Source organism: Plasmodium berghei, assembly GCF_900002375.2.
Source record: "Plasmodium berghei ANKA genome assembly, chromosome: 7".
NCBI classification, from domain to species: Eukaryota; Apicomplexa; class Aconoidasida; order Haemosporida; family Plasmodiidae; genus Plasmodium; species Plasmodium berghei.
In genome coordinates this window covers 711,362-724,454 of record NC_036165.2, presented here as the reverse complement: position 1 = coordinate 724,454, position 13,093 = coordinate 711,362, and the positions used below count along the sequence as shown (strand labels likewise).

The 13,093-nt window shown below is 21.4% G+C and overlaps 4 protein-coding genes across 4 annotated transcripts; 2 read left to right on the top strand and 2 right to left on the bottom strand.

The window, feature by feature from the left end:
* Positions 1-472: 472 nt before the first annotated feature.
* On the bottom strand, positions 473-2,656 carry PBANKA_0720000 (conserved Plasmodium protein, unknown function; the record flags this gene model as incomplete). Its single annotated transcript, XM_034564115.1, has 1 exon — positions 473-2,656. One exon carries the CDS (start codon positions 2,654-2,656, stop codon positions 473-475), a length of 2,184 nt encoding a protein of 727 aa, XP_034420944.1.
* Positions 2,657-4,339: 1,683 nt separating this feature from the next.
* PBANKA_0719900 (cdc2-related protein kinase 1) lies at positions 4,340-6,076 on the top strand (the record flags this gene model as incomplete). The annotated part of the gene is made up of 1 exon (XM_034564114.1): positions 4,340-6,076. The coding sequence occupies one exon, from the start codon at positions 4,340-4,342 to the stop codon at positions 6,074-6,076; it is 1,737 nt and encodes a 578-aa protein (XP_034420943.1).
* Positions 6,077-6,643: 567 nt separating this feature from the next.
* PBANKA_0719800 (conserved Plasmodium protein, unknown function) lies at positions 6,644-8,698 on the bottom strand (the record flags this gene model as incomplete). The annotated part of the gene is made up of 6 exons (XM_034564113.1): positions 6,644-7,594; positions 7,741-7,787; positions 7,907-8,012; positions 8,120-8,203; positions 8,411-8,505; positions 8,653-8,698. 6 exons carry the CDS (start codon positions 8,696-8,698, stop codon positions 6,644-6,646), a joined length of 1,329 nt encoding a protein of 442 aa, XP_034420942.1.
* A 1,167-nt stretch (positions 8,699-9,865) lies between these two features.
* PBANKA_0719700 (conserved Plasmodium protein, unknown function) lies at positions 9,866-12,712 on the top strand (the record flags this gene model as incomplete). The annotated part of the gene is made up of 4 exons (XM_034564112.1): positions 9,866-9,941; positions 10,210-10,322; positions 10,480-10,955; positions 11,110-12,712. The coding sequence occupies 4 exons, from the start codon at positions 9,866-9,868 to the stop codon at positions 12,710-12,712; spliced, it is 2,268 nt and encodes a 755-aa protein (XP_034420941.1).
* Between the last annotated feature and the right edge of the window lie 381 nt (positions 12,713-13,093).

Genomic DNA, 13,093 nt, shown 5'->3' with positions numbered 1-13,093 from the left:
TATATTTTAGGAAAAAAAATACAAATAATATATACAGAGAACCTTATGTTTACATTATTTTAATCTCAAAAAAATATTTTTCACTGTCTCATTGACTAATATACTTATTCGAAATTTTTTTTTTTTTTTTGCACATTATTTTTGTACTTAAGTTTATTTCTTATTTATTTTTCAGCTTTTTAAAACGTGTGCGTTAAAAATAAATAGAAACCATATATTGTGCAATATAAAATGGAAAAGAAAAAACTATAATTTATATTTCTATGTAATAATGATAAATGTAAATACAAAATGCGGAATATAAATCGCGAATTAAAAAGCATATTTATTATTAACAAAAAAATATTGTAAAAATAAAGATAAAAATAATACTATACACATATATATATATATATTCATGGAATTGTAAAATACGATAGTATATTTTTAGATTTGATAATTGATAATTAAAGACTTTAGTTTATCATAAATATTAATCCTGAATAAAAATATAGACAGGAATATTTATTTGGTCATGTTCTTTGTTTATATTTTTGTAGTTTAACTTGACATTTACAAATCCGAATTTTTCTCCTGAAATGGAATTATCTACTTCTAAATAAATGGTATATTTCGAGCTAACGCAAAATAATTTGTCTTTAAACATGACCGATACAGGTAAATCTTTATCTACATTAACATCAACTATTATATTATATTTACTATGATTATATATATTTATTTTATATTTTTTATTACTATTTTCTTTTTTTATAATACCAAAATCAATACTACTATTCTCTGCTACATTCCAATATTTTTTTTTGTAACAATAATTTTTAAAAATATAATCAAACATATAGCTATTTAAAATTTTATTTCTTTTTATGCCCATATTTTCTTCATTTACACAATTATTACCTTGCTTGTTCATAATATCCACATCATTACATAATTCTGACGTTTCTATAAAACGTGTATCTTTATATCGATGATTTTCTTGTGCTGTTTTTTCTTTTATTTCTTTTTGACAATTTTTATCATTTTCCTCATAACATTTATTATTAATTTTTAATATATCTGTTTGGTTTTCTTTAAAAGTAAGTAATATTTTTTCTTCGCTAAATATGTTTTCAGATTCTATATTTTTTTCTAATTTTCCAGTGGATTCTATTTTCGCTACCTCGACCTTCTTTTGGTTCATACCCGTTTTTAAATTTCCAAATTCTGCATTTTTATTTCCCAAAATTTTATTAATATCATAAAAAGAAAATTTATGTCGAAATATTTTCCTCTTTTTATAATTTTCAATTTCTTCACTGCTATTATAATTTTGATAAAAATTTAGATACTTGTCTTTATATATATTATTTAAAGTTTCTATAGTTTTTTTCTTTTCATAAATATTTAAGAAAAAAAAAAAACTTTTGATTTTTTTTATATCATCTTTTATCGCTTTAATCTTTCTAGTGCTTGTTTTAATTATATAAATTATTATGTAGACAAAGACAAAGAAATTAACTTTTCGGAACATTAGTGCATTAACTTTCTCGGAGCAATTTTCATAAATATATTCTTTTATTTTTTCTTTTCTATTTATCATTGTATCACAATATTTATCATTTATTTCACCCCTTGATTTTTCTTTCTCATTAGTTTTTATTTTCATTTCGTTTTTTGGGGATTTTTCAGATAATAATGGTTCGGCATCTTTATTCAATTTTTTAGAATTGAAATTATTTTTTTCATTAATTGTTTCTTGAAAAATATCTTCTCTTTTGGATTCCACAAATTTAGAACCATTTTTTATGATTCTATTTTCCACATCATTGTTATTTTCAGAAGTTTCGACTTGATTTTTAATACTTTTTTCTGCATATTCCTGAACCCGTTTGGGTTCTTGCTTTTCATAATTTACATCTATCTTATATTTATATTTTTCGAATATATTTTCATCAACTTTATCAAAATAATTAACTGTAAGAATCCATATCAATTCACATTCTTTTTTCGAATTTAAAAATGTTTTAATAATATTTAAATCTTCACATATATTTATTATATCAAACATAGAAATATAATTAGAATATAAATTAACATCTTTAAATAAGTTTATTTTATTATAATCTGTTCTGTTTTTTATATTTTCTACATCTTCTTTTATTTTATCATATAAGTTTACATAAAAATTATATAATATTTTAAGTGTTCCTATAATTTTTGTTGACTTTGTTTTTACAACTATATCACTGTTTATTTCGGCCGTTTTTTCGACCGATATTTCTGTCTTTACTTCTGTCTTTGCTTCTCCTTTTTTTTCTTTTTTTTTTTTCTTTTTCACCTTTTTATTTTCCTCAGTTTGTATAACATTACCACGTTCTTCCCCTTCGCTCACATTTTTTATATTTTTTTTTTGTCTTATTTTTTTTAAATGATCTTCACACAAGTCTAAACTATCAGAGGTATTAACAGTTTCATCTGTTTTTCCATATACATCGTTTAAATGTTCATAAACAATTATTTTTATATTCTTATTTTCGAGATTTTCTTCAAACTTTTTCTTAACTAATAAATATTCTTTATATATTTCAGTGTCTATACTAGGAGTTTTTTTTTTATTAATTCGAATAACTTCATATAAAGGCTTATATGCTGGTGGGCTTATCATTTCCTTCATTATTTTCTATGTTTTTCACTTTTTTTTTTTATATAATTTTCCTACACATTATATATAATTAGACTTATTTAAAATAATGATAATAATAAAACAATATATTATATTTTTATATTATTTTCTATAAAAAAAAATCAAAAATATTTATTTTTTTTTATCTTGTGTTTTATGATTGTATAATACTAATATATGAGAACCATAAGAGGAAAAAAAAAAAAATAATTCAAAATTTGATCTTATATATGGATGCAATATTTATATTTTATAAAAATATGGTTTATATTTATTTATTTCATTGATATTACTAAAAAAATATATATTTTATATTATTTCTTTATTTGTAGAACTATACATCCATGTGTGTGTGCATATAAAAAATATATATAATTTTATATTATTTTATTTTAAACATTTTAAAGAAAAAGAACTCATATAATTATAAAAATTATTTTTCTATCTTATTTATTTTAAAACATAGGATAAATGTATTAACATGTCTGTTCATTTTTTAATTTATTTATTTATATGCACATAACTCAAATAGAAATGTTATCTTTTCTCCTAACCCCTACCCCATCATTTTATGTCTACTCTTTTTAATAACTTTAAACTTTCCATATTCAAGATAATAATTATAAAAAAAATGTAACATTACATTCACATTTTCTTTGTATTTAAATATATATTTAGACAATTTATTTGGTAATATTAACACAATTTAAGGTTGTAAAATATCCCATTTTTTTATATGAAAACCCCAATTATAAATATATCCTTATACATCGAATAACATAACAAACTATACTAAAAAAAAAACTAATTTATTTTTTGGGGGGTTTTTATAATACACATGTATATGTATTGGCAAACAAACTAACAATATATATGTACCTTAAATACAAAACAAAAGTTTTTTATTTATTTCATTTTTGGGATAATAAAAAAACAAACAACACTACTATGAATAAATTATAAAGATCAATTAATTTTATTAGCATGTTTACATATTATTTAAAATGTACATTTTCAGTAATATATTTTTTTACAAAATTTAATTTAACTATATTATTCTATTTCTTTGTTATATATAAAAGAAGGAAAATATTCTCAAACTATATATTACATATATTTATATACTAATATTTTTATTTTTATGTTTGTGATATTATTATTATGTGTAAATATACATACAAAAGTATCACATTGGAAGGTAGCATATAATATAATATATTTTTTTTTTTTTTTTTTTTTTTTTCAAATTAACAACTATTGCATATGCTGGTAATCAAATTATATTATGTAATTCACTAAAACTTTAACAGCATCAATTGATATTATAAAAATTGTTTTTTAATATCAAATTTTTAATAAATATAGGGATATATGTTTATAACAAAAAAATTGGCAAACTAATAAAAACGTTAAGAAAATATAGTAAAATATTTTTATATATGCAGGACTGATAAATTATTAAAATATATGTTAAAAAATAATGACTTATAAATAATATTATTTTTTTGATAAATGGAAAATATTTTCCAAGAACGTTTGTAATACTTGTAATTAAATATGATGGACAAACAAAACAAATGCTGAATTAAATTAGTACCTGAATAAATAAATTAAATATATAAAAAAAAATAAAAATATACTAATTTGATAACAATATATCAATTTTTCAATAGAATGGAAAGAGATATAAAACGAAAGAAACTCTTGGATAATGATAACAATCCTTTAAAAAATAACGAAGCAGCATATAGATATTCATATAATTATGGTGAAAAAAAAACATTTGAAAAACGACACACCGAAATAAATAAATATTGTGATAAAAGAAAATATAAAAATTCACCAGAATTTTATCACATACACAATGAAAAAAAAGAATATAATGCCAAAATGGCATCTCATCATTATAATAAATCCAATAATGAACACATTGAAGAATATTCTAAAAAAAATTATGAAAAAAAAAAAAAAAAATACTCAGATAACTATAATGATTTTTCAAAAAAAAATTATAAAAATAGTTTTTCAAGTTCCTTTGAAAAAACGATAAACTATAAACGCCCTAAGTATGTAGATCATAAAGACGAATTCTATAAACATGAAAAGGAATTACAACACAACCATGATGTTGATAAACAAAATGAAAAACACACCAAAGATGATATTGAAGATAATTCAAATAATAATGAACAACATCAAAATGTTGGAAATAAAAATAAAGAAAATGATGCAAATGATTCAGAAAGTGAAAATAGTAGTGCTAAAGAAGAAATATGTGATGAATATGATAGTAATGAAGAAGAATGTTTAAGTGATAATGAAACAGACCAAATTGATTGTATATTAAATGGATGTCGAAGCATTAAAAATTATAAAAAATTAAATAAAATAAGTGAAGGGACATATGGAACAGTATTTAGAGCTCAAAATAAAAAAACAAAAAAAATTATTGCTTTGAAACAACTAAAAAATTTCTCAAATATCCGACATGAAGGTTTTGCAATTACATCGTTAAGAGAAATTAATATTTTGTTACAACTCGACCATGAAAATATTTTGTCTATTAAAGAAGTTATAGTAGGAAAGCATTTAAATGATATATATTTAGTTATGGAATACATTGAACATGAATTAAAAATGCTACTAGATAATAAATCACCAGGTTTTACTGTTTCTGAATTGAAATGCTTATTAAAGCAGCTATTAAATGGTGTTAATTATTTGCACACAAATTGGGTTATGCACCGAGATTTAAAACCAACAAATTTATTATATAGTAATAAAGGTATTTTAAAAATATGTGATTTTGGTATGGCCAGAAAATTTAGTCATGTTGATAATCCTAATTTTACAAAAAATGTAGTAACTTTATGGTATAGAGCTCCTGAATTATTATTAGGAGAAAAATGCTATACAAATAAAATTGATATGTGGAGTATAGGTTGTATATTTGCAGAAATGATACTAAAAAAACCTTTATTTTTAGGTGAAAATGAAGTTGATCAAATGTGGAAAATATTAAATTTGTTAGGATTACCTGATAAAGAAACATATCCAAAATTTTATGAATACTCTTTTATATCAAAAAATAAAGATTTATTCAAAAAAAAAAAAATTAAAATGAATGTTAATAATATTCGATCTCATTTTCCTAACATAGCTAGCCAATTTTCAGGACTATATTTATCGGATATTGGTTTAGATTTGTTAAAAAAATTATTACATTTTAATCCACAAGACAGAATGTCAGCTTCCGATGCATTAAAACATCCTTATTTTAACGAGTTTCCAAAACCATTGGAAATAAGCGATATGCCAGTTATACCTGATTCGAATAAAGTTATTAGATCAAATAAATTGTCGAACCATTATAATTTTATTAATCAAAATACCATTATGTTTCGTTCATAAAAAAAAAATTAATTATAAATTTTAGCTATATTTTTTCATTTTTTCTGAACAATTCATATGAATTTATTAAATGCACATACTTTTATTAAAAAAAAAAATGTGCCTTTTATACTATCCTATATAGCTATTATTTTTTTTAATCTGTTTCAATTAATCTGTTCATAATCCACAATTTTGTTTAATTGTTAATTTGTTTACATTATGATTATATTTTAAAAAGTTATTCTTGTATTTTTTTGTTTTTTTAATGTTATAACTATCTAAACTTAGATATTTTTTTAATTTTTAGGTGTAAATAAAAAATAAAACACGTGTATATATATTATAAAAAATTATCCTCACAAACAAATACGCATATATGTACAATAGGTAAATATACACATTCACATGAATATGTAACATATTAAGAATATAAATTAAAAACGGTAGAAAAAAAATTCTATAAAATAAACCCGATTTTACAAACAAATTTAAAATGAATACAAAGGTAATAAATATAACTGTCTCATTTTAAACATGCTGATATAAAAAATGTATTGTTTTCCCCTTTTTTATATATAGGTATCTTTACTGTGGTTGAAAAAAATTATCGATTTTAATTTTTCTGTAATCATCATTATCCATATTACTATAGCGATATAACAATTTATTGATATGCCTTGTATAATTATTTCCCTCTTTTTTACTTGGCATATTATAGTCTATATTTTTGTATGCTTCTTCCTTTATTTCATGACTATTTTGATAAATATTATGGTCAAAACTATTGTGAAATTTAGTACAAATTTTAGTTCTCTGATCATTTTTTGTCTTTGTTTTTTTACTTTCTATATTTTGTTTTTTCCCAAAATTATTGTTACTTTGTTTTTTCCCAAAATTATTGTTACTAATTATATTCTCGCTGGTTAAATAATTTTTTTCGAAATTGGAATTCTGGCCATTATCTAATTCATCGTCATATCTGAAAATATTATTATTTTCCATATCCATGTGATTATATATATTGCTACTATTTATGTAATAGTTTTGATCTTTAAATGTATCATAAACATATTTTTCACTATTGTTGCCATATAGCTTTGAATAATCTTCTTTAACAAATTCGTGTCTATTTTTTATATTAGAATAACTGTTTTTGTTTTGTTTATATGAATTAATAAAATTTCCTTTTCCATTTTTCGTATCTCGATATATATTTTTATTATTCAGAATGGTTCGAATATTTCCATGCATAAATTTTATTTCGTTATTATTATAAGGGGTATTGTTTGTGCTAGTTACATTATTTATATCAGTAGTATAATTTTTAAATGCTTTTTTTAAAATAATTTGTTCGTGTAATAAATTAAAATTCTGTGCATACTTTTTATTTTTTAAAATAGAACAATCTTTACATATATAAGTTTTTATATTGCTATAGTTATTATATGAACATAACGTATTTTTAATGCCCTTATAATTTTCACAGCTACAACATAATATTTTTTTCTGTACTCGTTTTTGTAAAAAACTAAAATCCTATTAAATTTTAAATATATATATATTCACATTTTAATTAGTCTAAAGACATATTGCATGTTCATATAAATGACTTCAAACATTCATAGATATCATAATATTCTTTCATTTATATTTTTACAAATTCATGCTATTTTTTCCCATACCGTTGTTCCGTTTGGAGAAAATAATTTTATTTTATCTACTATATGAACTAAAAAAAAATTAGAAAATATAAGAACATAAAAATAAAGGGAAATATAGCATATGTAAGTATACACTGTATTTGTACTATATCCAAGAAGTTTTATTTAATGTGTATGTCCCCCTTACCCTTTTCTTTATTTTTTAAAAGTTTCATAAGTTTGTTTTTTATTCCTTTGGAAGCATTTTTATGAATATTCGGCTTAATTCTCAAATCGACCCCCTGTAACTTTAGCTGTATTTCATTTTAAATAAAAAAAATATATGCATATTTCAAAGTATAAATGGCTAAAAAAATAATTCATTCAAAATAAAGAAAATGCTGTTTCTTTTTTTTATTACAGTTAATACACCAGATAAAGTTAAAAAACTTATATTAATTCTTTCAATTTTCAAGTAAACTATTTCTATATCTACGTTTTTACTCTTGAAGAAAAAAAAATATGTATATATGCACATATATATTTATATGGCTAGCTGGATGAAATAAATACGAACAAGGAATAAAAAAATATATTGTAGACAAAAATACATTTTTTTAATAAGCTATCAAATTCATGGTGATAAATATAAGTCATTATATATACATGCATGCCATGCATGTGTTGGTAGACAAAATAAAAAAATAATAACTTTTAAAAAATTGTTGATTTCATCATTTTTTATTATTATGTTTCGAATTTCAACTCCTGCATTCATGTTCATCGTAATAAAGTTATTGTCATATGCTACAAAAAAGTACCAGTAAAAAAAATATAAAAAAGGTGATACAGCTATATTATTTGGAATATAATTGTAGTATTTTTTATTTTTTGTGTTTTTATTATTTTTTATTTTTTATGTTTTCATTATTTTTTATTTTTCTCGTTGTTTACATTCAAAATACTTCCCGAAGAATATCTTGAGTAACATATCAATCATTTTCCACTCGAATAAATTCGCTAATATTTTTTCCAAATAAAATGTAGTTCTATGGGCATCACTCCAATTTATTAGAGTTTATATTAACAAGGATAAAAAAACAAATATATAAAATATAGTAGCATAATATTAAATGTTATTATTTATAGAGCCCTTTACAGCGCGGTGGAGCTCCAGCTTTTGTTCCCTGATAAAAAAACAAATATATAAAATATAGTAGCATAATATTAAATGTTATTATTTTGTATTTTTTTTAAATTAAATTCACAAAAAAAATTATATGTACATAAGACAGGTCTATTCATAACTAACATTTTAAAAACAAAACACATATATATAACTACTATACAAATTAATTATATATATGCATATTTAAAATGTAAACAAGTTTAAAGGTCTTTTTTTGGTATAGCAAATTTTTCTTAAATAAAAAATCTTTTATTTTTATTAATTTTTTTAAAAGGTATATATGTACGAATAAGCATAATTTTTTTATTTTTGTAGATTTTTATTTTTCCTTATTGTTATCTTATAGCTTGAAATTTATAAGGATATTAGAAATAAAAAATATATATATATATATAAGAATACGATATTATTTTACGCATTGTTAATTCCCTTTTATTTATTTTACGTTTTTTATTGAGTGTGCATGTTTAAAAAATAATTTTTATTCCATATCCTTCTTATTCACATATCTCTCCTTTTTTAGACAGCTTTGAAATGAATTTGTTTTGAAAATATTTATGTAAATGTGACTAAATCAATGTTATCTTTTATTAAACAAATTTGTAATCATTTATCATTTTAATTTAATATATTCTGAATATATATATAATGTGTCTTTTGTATACTTTTTTCCATTTATACCCTCATATATATACACACACGTATAAGTAAGGATATAGATTTATGTATGTATGTATAAATGAATATATTCGTATAATATACCATTATTGTATTTAACCAAATAATCTATGCTTATTTCTACTACTTATCCTTGAAATATATATTTATTTTTATATATTTTTTTTCAACTACCTCATTTTTAATAACAACACCTGAATTAGTATACATAAATAAGGGACAAACTTTGCATTTTTCATGATCCACAAAAAACAAAAAAATAAAATATACAATGCATCAAATTAATAAAAAAAAGTGAAAATGTATGAAACTAAATCGTCTTTGAGATATCCTTCAAAAAAAAATTTATCCTATGAAAAGGAATTATCATCCACAAGTACTATAATCAAATTAATATCTTTAAAATTATTTTTTATCTAGCTATTTTTTTTGTTATATAGATAGATTTATCTTTGAAACTGACATAATATGATCATGCTGTTTTATCCATTTTAACCTTATTCACCTGAACTGTTCATATATTTATTCATTTTTGCACACAACTTATATAGCCATTATTTGGTTTATATATATTCAGACAAAATATATAAAACGCCTTACTAATTCCCACAAAATAATTTAATATGTATTTCCTTATTTTACAGGTTTACAAATAAGAAAAAATCGAAATGATATAATAAAAAATAAAGTTTATTGTCCTATCGAGCTAAAAAATGTATATAAATTATTAGAGGATAGCGACCAATTATTGAAAAGCGTAATAATATACATATATTAGAATATATACACATAAATATTGATACAAATAAATACATAGTCTATGTTTTTCCTTTATACTTAATAAATCTTAATCATGTCTTATATATATACACATATATATGTGCACACATTTATTTCACATATAATGCATTTAGAAAAACCTCAGTTTAGAAGAGCTGATTGAACACAACAACAAAATAGCTGAATTCATAGAGTTGTGTGGAAATTTCAAAGTTAATACAAATAACCAGAATAAACCAGAACTAAATAAAGCATATAATTCTATAGAACAAAATATGCAATATTTAAATAAGCATATAGAAACAGCTAAAAAAGATAGTATTACTTTAAAAAAAAAATTAAAAAAATCGACAGACCCATTATTTTATTCTACATTAGAACAAAAATATAAACAAATATGTTTAGATATTGAGAATAAAAAAAATGAAATAAAATTCTTAAAAGATATTATAAGAAAAAATGAAAGATTACTAGATTCGAATAAAAAAAAACCAAACAAAGTTGCACTGGAAAAAGAATATAAAAATTTGTTAGGGCAACAATCAAATTTATGTTCGCGATTAATACAACTCCAAAATGGAAATAAATTATATGAAGAAAATATATCCAAGTATGCCATTATTATTTATGCACCGATAAAATAAATTCAATATATAATAATTTATGTAGTATAAAGTAAATGCACTTAGTAATAGATACACAAATATACCCATACAGTTTTTAATTTTTATATTTCATTTTTTTATTTGTCAATTATCCCTCAGAATAGATATACAACTCGAAGAAATTAAAAAAAAAATGAACGAATTGAAAATAGACAGAATGAAAGAAAATGAAAACCCAATAGAAGAATGTATTAATCTATCTAAAGATATTTTAGAAAAAAGAATATTCACACTTAATACTAAAAGAGATGAACTTAAAAAAGAAAAAAATAATGTTATAAATAATTTAATGAGTATATTAACCAAATTAAAAAAACAAATATCAAACTTAGAAAGCGAAAAAAATAATTTATTAAATGAAGAAAAAAATAATTTAGATAAATATCAAATTTTAAAAAGAACTATAAATACTAAAATTAGTAAAACAGAAAACAAAATAAAGGTATTTAAAAAAAAAACAATTTTAGAAAAAAGAGAAGATAAAAATGAGCCTGTGAAATCAGAAATAATTCCACAAAAAGATAAACCATATAATTCTAACGAACATATTTCTGAAAATGAAACAAATTTTATCAAAAATTTGCTAAATCAGGAAAGTAATTCATATAACATTAACAAAAATCAGATAATATTAACAAAAGAATATGATAAGGAAAATAATAAAGACAATAATGCTAACCAAAGTTATAGTTTTAATAATAACGATGATAATGCTAACCAAAACTCTAGTTTTAATAAAAAAAATAAATATTTTATTCCTGTTTTTGAAGAAGAAATGCTCTTAAAACTTCAAGAAAAAGTAAATGAAAAACTAGGGAATAATGAAAGTGATATAGATATAAATGAAATTGATCCTGAACAGGAGGACTCAGATGATGCTCATTCTAATCGAGGAAATATTAATGATGTAGTCTTAAATGAAATAGACAAATTATTAACAGAAGTTGATAATAGTGAAAATGTAGATGTAGAAAATAAGGATCCAGAATGCAACGCCTCTGATTTTCTGTCTAAAAATTCTAGTATTAGCAATAAAATACATAATGGATACTCTGAAAATTTAACAAGTAATGAAAAGAACAATGAAGTAGCGTATTCTTTAACTGATTCAAATATTAGTGATATAAATAAAATAGAAGATGAAGAAATTCATAAAAATATCAAAGAATCCGAAAAAGAAGAATCAAATAATATGGAAAACGAAGGAAATAATATCTACGATGAATTAGATGCAAATATGAACAGTATATCTATTAAAACTACATCATACATAAACAGCGTTGAAGATGTTAAAAAAAATATATGTGCAGAAGAATTAGAAAAAATTAATCAAATAGAAGTTTCAATTGGAGCACCAGCAGAAAATAACGCACTCTACGAATATCATCAGGATGCTTATGAAAATACGAATCGTCACGTCGAATCTGAAGAAGTTGAGGAAAATGAGGAAAATGAAGAAAATGAGAAAAATGAGGAAAATGAGGAAAATGAGGAAAATGAAGAAAATGAGAAAAATGAGGAAAATGAGGAAAATGAAGAAAATGAGAAAAATGAGGAAAATGAGGAAAATGAAGAAAATGAAGAAAATGAGGAAAATGAAGAAAATGAAGAAAATGAAGAAAATGAAGAAAATGAGGAAAATGAGGGTTTAGGGAATAAAACTACCGAAGAATGCGCCCAATATGACAATCGTAACTTATAAAATCAAATAAGAAAAAAAGAAAAATAATTATTATGTATATATAACTATACATATTGATTAAAATAAACCCAAAATAATAAATATACGTAACAGTAAAATTATTCAAAATTCAAAGATATTTTTGCAACTTTTTTTAAGACCACGCCTCATATATTTATACATTAACATGACTATCCATATATATTTTTTTTTGAATTTACATAATATAATTTACTATCTGTAAGCATGTATATGCATATCCAAAGATTAAAATTATTTTTTAGTGAATAAATCTGCGAATATGATTATATAACTTAAAAATTTTAAAATAATATTTCGTATTTTATGTTACTATGGACATGTGGAAAAAGACGTAACGAAATGCTTACAGCCTATAACTGA